At 31.0% G+C, this 9,215-nt stretch overlaps 1 protein-coding gene across 1 annotated transcript; it reads left to right on the plus strand.

Annotated features, from left to right (window-relative positions):
• Window positions 1-6,024: 6,024 nt before the first annotated feature.
• Window positions 6,025-8,655, plus strand: LOC149572548 (protein STRICTOSIDINE SYNTHASE-LIKE 4-like). The gene is made up of 6 exons (XM_089813656.1): window positions 6,025-6,254; window positions 6,762-6,971; window positions 7,106-7,173; window positions 7,264-7,500; window positions 7,979-8,114; window positions 8,199-8,655. The coding sequence occupies exons 1-6, from the start codon at window positions 6,093-6,095 to the stop codon at window positions 8,475-8,477; spliced, it is 1,092 nt and encodes a 363-aa protein (XP_089669782.1). The 5' UTR covers window positions 6,025-6,092; the 3' UTR covers window positions 8,478-8,655.
• The last annotated feature ends 560 nt before the right edge of the window (window positions 8,656-9,215 follow it).

Here is a 9,215-nt window from a genome sequence, read left to right on the forward strand (position 1 = left end):
AATAATAATTAAATTAAATAATATAATTTTTTTTTGATCGGTAAAAGGCTGAAGCCAAGATTAATTATTATGTATTATTATTAATTATTATTTTACTAAGCACGGGTAAGTTTGAACCCAAGACCTCTTCAATAAGAGGCTCACAATTTACCATTGTGTTGTAGGCTCTTGCGTTAAACAATGTAACAATTATTAAATAATATAATAACAATATTAAATAATAATATTAAAAAACAACTTTTAATAATATAATTTTATAACCTAATTTAATAATATATAATTAAAAAAACTAAAAAAAAATTTAAAAAGTGATTTGAAATCACTAACCCCAAACTATGGGGAGGCCTTTTAAAGGCTGGCTACTTTGGCAGCTCGCTGCCTCAGCAACGTACATTGCCTCAATAGTGCTTGTTGCTTTGGTAGTGGGCACTGCTTTGGCAATGTTCTCCCATCATAGGGCCAAGGGGGGAAGGAGAAAGTGGGGCGGGGGCATTGGGGCCTCCGCACACCCAAAATTACTTTTTAAAAAATAAATTATAAAAGAACAAAAAATGCATGCCCCCATACAAAACACAAAACCAATCTATTTTAAATTGGTGAATTTAGAACCGATTTGTTACAAGCAATTTATTTTAATTTGGTAAATGTAGAACAAATTAATTTTAAATTGGTAAATTTAGAAACCATCATCTATATATATAACCAAATTACGTAATAGATTTGATAGAAGAATACGAACAACCAATTGAATTGGTATACAGAATTCTTGCTTTCTTTTCCAAACCCCCCAAATAGTAATTAGTCAAGAACACAGATCTTTAAAATTTACAAGCCAAGGGCTTCAAAGTTTTCAATTCATTTACAGATGTCTTCGAAAAAAAAGAACAATAAAGCCACAAACAAGGTTTTAACCTGAATATAATCTAGAATAATTTCAATCAGACACAAAGAAGACAAATAATTTCACAGATGAACTATTGCAGAAATCTCATGAGATCCTACCTGGATATGATTATGATGCTAAAAAACGAATGCAAAAACACGCAAGAGTTTTCCTTTTCTTTCAAAAACCCTCTTCTCAGAAATTGACTCATCCAAACCTGTGTGTGGAGAAATGAACTTTGTTTTCCTAATAAAGAGTTTTCCCCAAATTAGGGCTTTGATTGTGCAACCACGCAAAACCCCTTTTCCTTTATTATTTTATTATATTTTAATTTTCATGTGCAACTTTTTTATAATTTAATTAAAATATCTTTATTAAATCAAATGTTTTTCTCTTTAAATAATTCATGAGATATTTTAAAGAATATATTTATTAATTCACTAATAATATTAGTTACAAAAGTCCTTTGAAAAGCATAAACCCATAGTTCCTGACAAAGACTTTGCAAGTCACGACATGAGTGTTGGGTCATCAGCTGGTTGAGGGTGTGAAGAAAATAGGATTTGCATTGCTCAATATTTTGGGCTTACCAATATCTAATGCACATGCACTTTCTACTCATGTGATGATGCCTTTGGCCTCCCCAAACTAGTTTGTCTATGAACCAGGTGTTTGGTCTTCCCTGGCTTCCAGTGCTCTTGGCTCAGAACACCTTGCCACACAAGAAACATATTGGCATTCTCAGTTGGACATCATTGCCACAATTTCGAGTGCACCTTCTTTCATTAGTAATTATGTTGTCATCGCTGAAGGGTCTAGTTCAGGCTGGGAGGTTGCTCCTTTACCATGCTCAAATTTTAGTTGGGGTTATTCTCTACAACCTAGTATGCCTTCCACTTCTGTTGAGGGTGCCTCTTGCAAGGATATGGAAGAATGATAGTATAAAGGCTACTTTCTTTTTTTGTTTATTAAGTTTTCCAACATCAGGCATGTTTTAAAATGTTGCTATTTTTGGTTGAAGTTTGAGTCCTCAATGCTTGATGTTTGACTTGGTTCTGAAAATGTAAAAATTCGATAAATTTTGATTTTTGGTGGGAATACTCCTACATTTTGTAATTTAGATTTTCTCATCGATATATAATATGTTGTAAATATCGTGATTGTCACTTGTACATATTGTAATGATGTTGGGTTTTCTTTCTGGTTCTTTCCCAGTTGAGCTCTTTATATATATATATATATATATATATATATATATATATATATATATATATATATATATACAGTGGCTCATCCACTTTTGCCTTAAAAAAAAAGTTAGAGAAATATGTCAAAATTAGAACTTTAACTATATCTTTAAATTTAATTCTTTTATTTAAATAATTTCTTAACTAATTAAATATTGAATTTCTTTTATAACATTTTCATTAAATTAAATCATTAAATACTATTTTAATTTGATTTAATTATAGTAGAAAATCATCAAAGATCCACAAGACTAAATATGACAACTCAACTAAAGACAAAGAACATAATCAAACTCAAGGGTAAAAGTCATGAATTCACATCACTTGATGAATTCAAATGGGTAAACAACTTAATCACTTGTCCTACTTTCTAGAACGATTGGCTTAGATTAGGATTTGGGCTCAAGAATCATCTCCACACTTTTACTAATTAGATACTGTGATAGGGCACGCTCACCCTGGCAATTTAGGGAAGTTGATGCCTGGTACCTACAATCTGCATAAAATCCATGCATGTACATACACATATAATCTAAACAAAATAGACAATGGCAGGGAGTGGTGCATCGTGTATATCCCGACTAGCAAGTGATTATGACTCCCTCCCTCAACCACATCAGAAACATCAATCATAAAGTAAAATTTAAAGGTACACCATACACATGCAAGTATAGGGTAAGTATCCATAAAAACTGCATATAAATCATCCCTCTAACTATCATCATGAGATAACTGGAAATCACTAAATGAACATACATATATCATCATTGAAAGGATAAACATAAACACTTAAAATAACCATGTATCAAGTAGCTCATCAAGTATATCAACTAAGTATGAAACAACATCTAATCAAATCTGGCAACCAAGTATCACTAATCATAAAACATGATCATAAAACTAGCCTAAAAGAATTTGAAAATACAATCTAAAAAGTCAATTAGGAGTAGGCACTATATAATTTGCACGTAATGTATTTGATGTTAGAAATATTTTAGTTAAATATTAATTTTTTTTTAATGAATTAGGTAAGATAAAAATTTAGTTTTTTTTCTATAGGGATGCCCTATAAGAGTTTCAATCTTCTTAATCAATAAAGATCATTACTTGAGATAATCAATACTTAATAATCCATATTTGATTCAATTATGGAGTTTTCTAGAAATGTACAAAAATAAATTCATTTAAAAATAAAATAAAAGAGAATCCATCTGTGACTTTTTTTGGAAATGTATTATAATCTTTTTTCTAAAAAATAAAAGCCTATCCTATCAGCTAATCGTTGCGAATACAAAGGTGTACAACTTCTAGTTGTAGACATTTATGAAAAATTGGAAGCACAAATTTAGGGCACATGACAAAATGTCTCAAAGAAACATGATCTTCTCCCCTCTTAGAGCTTGAATTATGAATAATATTGACTTGAAAAAAGTCACAAACTAAAAGAGAAATAAATAAATTTTGAATTACCCCAAATGAAGTCCTTGACAAGATCATGCCCCCTTTATGGAAGTGCTCAAAAGGTGACCAAAAAATTTTAAAATTGGTGCTAGTTTGAATGCCTTAAAACAACCTTTAGAGTTTAGAATTTAGGAAATTATATGCTCAACCTAATCATCCATTACACAAATTTATTTTTATTGCTAGAGGTTTTTAGGAAAAATTAAATTTAAATTGTCATAATCTAAATTTAATGTGATAGATTTAAATATAACATACATATATAATATAAAAGATTTTTTTTTTGTTTTAATTGAAATTCTAACCATAAATTTGTTTTTATTTTAATTGAACTTCTTTTATTTTGATGGTTTTTTAATATAAAAATATATTTTAAAAATGAGATATTGTTGTATAAAAAAAACTAAGCCTTATCCATACTATATACTTGTCCATTATATCACCTTGTCCATATTCATTCTCTAGTGCTTGTGGAATGTTAAAGTGCCTTATAGTCACATATGGTTCCACGCCTAGATGGAAAGCGCAAATTTCAGCAAAGAAATTGAAACTAGTATTAACCATTAATCACAAAGCATAGTTGAAACAGAAAGACAATGAGAATTAGTATTCAAATCCAAAACTTTATCACATAACATATATGCATCATCCATAGTTTTATAAGAGAAATTCATCCCAATGTATATCTTATGAATTAAATTTCAAAAAGCTCAGTACCGAGCTCCAAAAATCTATTGATTAGATTGTTATAATGCTCCAATATAAGGACATCGGTAGGTCCTCTCCCCCTCGCAACACATAAAAACCCAACCATATCAACATTTAATCTATCACAAGTTCAAGGTGAAGCATTGGGATTGAATTTTTTGATACCTTGAATCAATTTGGACTAGGAAATTTAGAAGTAGTAAACATCAAACCCTACTTTTGCCATCATCTTGACCAAACTGGTATTTTCAAACATTGGAACATAATTCCCACTATCTAGCCACCTATTATTAATAGAAAGAGTGGAAGGATATGAGCATACTCATTAGATGTAAGCTACAAATAAGAATAAAAATCATTAAAGTTTAGACTTTATGGATTGATGAAGCTAACTATCAAATGGGTTGTACACCTATATTTCATTCAATGAAACATATACATTTCAACAACCATATAGACGACATGTTCAAAACAATGTAGAAGGGGACGATCATATTCACTTCATAACTTTGCATTATTTTAATTTTTTCTAATTATAATATTTCATATGAATACATATAGACGACATGTTCAAAACAATTTAGAAGGGGATGATCATATTCACTTCATAACTTTGCATTATTTTAATTTTTTCTAATTATAATATTTCATATAAATATTCATAGAAAAATACATTGGTATACATAATTTATATGTAATATAAATTCATTAAATTGTAATGGAGAGAGAGAGAGAGAGAGAGAGAGAGAGAGAGAGAGAGAGAGATTTAATTGGTATTCAATTAACCTCATCTACTACATAAATGCATGTAAAAAAGATTAAATATTTTCTTCAAGCATAACGTTGACGTCATGAATATAATATAAGTTTTCCAATGTCTATGATGCCAAAGCTAACTCTTGTCACCTAGTTAATCATTGCCACCTCCTTTACATGTTTGTAAGATATATTTGTAAGATATGTTTGTAACATTGTCTTCATTGAGACTCTAATCATGTTCATCAAATTTGATGCCCTATCATGTTTACTAATGACATCTCTTCTATATATAATTTAGAGCTTTACCAATTAATGACTCTCTTTCCATGACATTTGAGTATTGGTTTACCCTAGAGAAAACACAATCAAAACATTTCTTCACACTTATATCATAAACGAAAAGCTTTTCATAGCATCTGCCAATAATTAAATAACCCACTATAAGAAAAAGATATAGGAACTTTGACACTTACGTCTCTTGTTTTAAAAATTAAATTTAACATCTCAAACTTATTTAAAAATATATATATCTCACTTGTTTAAAACAAAAACGAAAAAAAAGCAAGCAGTCTAAATTCCATGTACTGCATTTAGATGTTATTTCGAGGGACTGACTATTCGTGATCTAGTTCAAAGTACATTGCTAAACAAACTTCAAATTTTGTGTTGGCAATGGATTTTACCAAAGAATGTCAGATCATTTATCCCTTGAGAAGAAACAACTTTTTTCTGTAATAGACATTAGCAGTAACAACAAACGGTGGATCGATAACATGGTTAAATGGTGAAATGTTTTCCTTAGCATACAACAGAGCTATTCAAAAGGAAAAATCTGAAATGCGTAGAATTAGATTCCTCAATATATGGCTATCATTTCATCTACAACAGAAACAAATCTGTAAACATCGATGAGAGGCCCCACATCGAAAACCTTATCTCAATCTGCCAGCGGATAATTTCTGTAAGTTATTCTGCAAATAATACAGCATAAGATTCCATACATGTGATAGCTGAGAGAGAGAGAGAGAGAGAGAATGGATTGGATCACTCTGTCAACAGTTGTAACCGTTGTTTCAGCATGTTTGGTTGCATGGCTCCTGCAAATTATAGCCTATTCACCGATTTCACCAGGTCCCAGCATTTATCTCTCTGAATATAAAAGCAAAGACCCCTTTCCTATGAACAATGTTTTGAAGGTAAGTAAAGTTTTTATTGACTAACAGAAAATCCTTGTACTTCAGATTGATAGTTTTGTGTGGAAGATTGACTGGATCGTGTAAGAATTGTTTCTATCAATTTTTCGATCATATACCACGATGAGTCATTATTTTCATTTTTGTTTATATGTTTAGAGTGTCGTCTGATAGAGTATACAATGATGGTGGATTATTGAATATGATCTGATATGTTGTAAAAACAGAGTATAATTTAAAATATTGATGAAAAATTCTTACACATCAAAACTAACCATTTCAAACCAAAAAAATTTAATGAAAATTTAATGTTCTATTGAATTGAATCTGTCTGCTGTTTTATGATTTTATTCCAAGTATTTAGGTTTTCTTAAACTGCCCACTTTGTGAATCCATTCAAGGTTTTTCTTAAAGGGCTGATGATATTTAATTATACCGGATTTTTTTCCCAATGTTTTCAATTTTAAGTTAAATGGTTTGCAGTCAGATTAATCTATTCCTTGTGTTCAGACTGTTGAGAAATTAGGTGAGGGCTTTTTGGACGGGCCAGAGGATTCAGCAGTGGATATCAATGGACTGATTTACACTGCAACTAAAGATGGGTGGATTAAAAGAATGCAGCCAAATGGATCATGGGAGGATTGGAAGAAGGTGGGAGGAAGTCCTCTAGGCCTCACTGTGTCTAGGAGTGGACATCTTGTTGTTTGTGATCCTGCCCGGGTAAGATTACAGCTGATTAAATGTTTGTGTTAATGAAGTTAAACTATAACAATTGCTGATATTCTTTGCTTCATTTTGGGACATCATGTTTGTTTTATCTAAATACATGGGGAAACATATCCATTACTCTGCAGGGCCTGCTCAAAGTTAGTGATGAGGAAGTCTCTATTATTACTTCTGAAATTGAAGGAGAAAAAATCAGGTTGGTTATGGGTTTTAGTTTAAAAGTTAGATGTTTCAATATGTGACTTCTGAAATGAAAAGGCTAAGTTTGATGGTTCGGTGTTATCAGATTCGTTGATGCGGTGGTAGAAGGTAGTGATGGAAGTTTATATTTCTCAGATGCCAGCACCAAGTTTCCATATACCAACTGGATTTTGGACCCTTTAGAAGGAGTACCATATGGCCGCCTTCTCAAATATGACCCCAGAACAAATCGGACAAGTGTACTGCTTGATGGCCTTGGCTTTGCAAATGGAGTAGCTCTTTCTGCATCTGAAGATTATGTGGCTGTTTGTGAGACATGGAAGTAAGTTTTACATGTCCAATCACAACGGCATGCTCCATTTAAAATGAAATCCTATGTGAAGTGATTTTGATGATCCGGTTTAGGTTGTTTATGTTATTATGCTAATAAATTTGGGATGCGGTTATCCTCCTTATAAACTGTACAGTTGATCAATTTCAAAATATCGAGAATAGCATGGATTTTTCTGAAAATTTCAGCATTTGATCTTCATCATCTGCATAGGTTGTAGTTGAAAACAACAAAAAATTTAGAAAAAAAATCACTACGTTTTGGTGAATCTGGGTAAAAAAAAGTTTGACTTTGTTTTGTCTTTAGTGCATTTTGTCCTGTCCCATAAATTTGTATTGAATCCAGATCATAGATCATTGAGATTTTCATTGAATAGGAGTTGTAATGGTTGATTTTAAATTAGTTATATAATTTTTCATATGATTTATCTTTATATATTTTTAACTTTCAAATTCTTTTAAGTGAGTAGGTTCAGGTGTCTCAAGTACTGGATAAAAGGAGAGAAATCTGGAAAAACAGAAGTCCTTGTGGACAATTTGCCCGGAGGCCCAGACAACATAAATCTTGCTTCAGACGGGCAATCATTTTGGATAGCTATCTTAAAGGTATCTAATAACCCTCCCTTTTATTAATGTTTGAAATAAATAAAATTTGAAAATTAAAAATTATTTGTTTTTCCTTGTTTACAGATGAGGATAAAAGAGTTAGAGTTTATGTTCAAATATCCTATATTAAGACATATATTTGCAAGATATCCAGCACCAATGGAGTGGTTTGGGTTTTCAAAGGGTTGGGCAATGGTGGTCAAGATTGGAGAAGATGGTAAAATGATAAAAAAATTTGATGATTCAAATGGAAAGGTTATATCTTTTGTGACATCTGCTATGGAGGTGGGAGAATATCTTTATTTGGGCAACCTCAACACTAAATTCCTTGGTAGATTGAATTTAAAGAAAGTTTGGGAGTAAAGGTCATTCAAACAAGTTGATCTTTAATAAAATCTATAAGGAAGTTAGAGAATATGAGGTCTATAAGTAAATCTTTTGAAAACTATGGGTCCATATTCAATTAGGCACCCATTGTAAAATTGATATTATAGTTATTCACACTAGACAAATAACTTAAGGTTTTTCCCTTTCCTTTCAATGATTTAAATTTTTGTTAGGATTGTACAAAATATCACAATATGATGTTCTCAATACTTCCTAGAATAATTCATACTTTTGGTTTATATTTTGGAAACAAATAGACATTTCTTGATATGGTACATATCCTATTTGTGAATTATCTAATTTTATGAAATAATATATTTTTTATTTAGGCTTACAACATTTGTCTAACATCCTTATTCTCTTTTGTTTCTATTAGGTGAAAAGAGGTTTGAAAGGAGCCCACAATCTCTTTTCCAATTAGAAAATTAGCCTAGAAAGAGATAAATGATAACCAACCGTTAGTCAATAGCTAACCAGAATAAAATAAAACAAGGAACAAAAACTCCAACTAGGCTATAGAGTTTCCAATAATTCTTTATTCCTTTGAATTATTTCTTCATTAACACTATAAAATTTGTGAACAATTCTATCAAGTGGAGCCATACTTTTATTGTTGTTGTAAAGCTTCATAGAAGGACATGGAATAGAGCTTAAGCCTACCTCATAATGGGGGACTAAGCCTCCCTCATAATGGGAAACCACATTTTATTTTGA

This window comes from Cupressus sempervirens, chromosome 2, assembly GCF_028749045.1.
Source record: "Cupressus sempervirens isolate cs-2001-9-10 chromosome 2, ASM2874904v1, whole genome shotgun sequence".
In the NCBI taxonomy this organism is placed as follows: domain Eukaryota; kingdom Viridiplantae; phylum Streptophyta; class Pinopsida; order Cupressales; family Cupressaceae; genus Cupressus; species Cupressus sempervirens.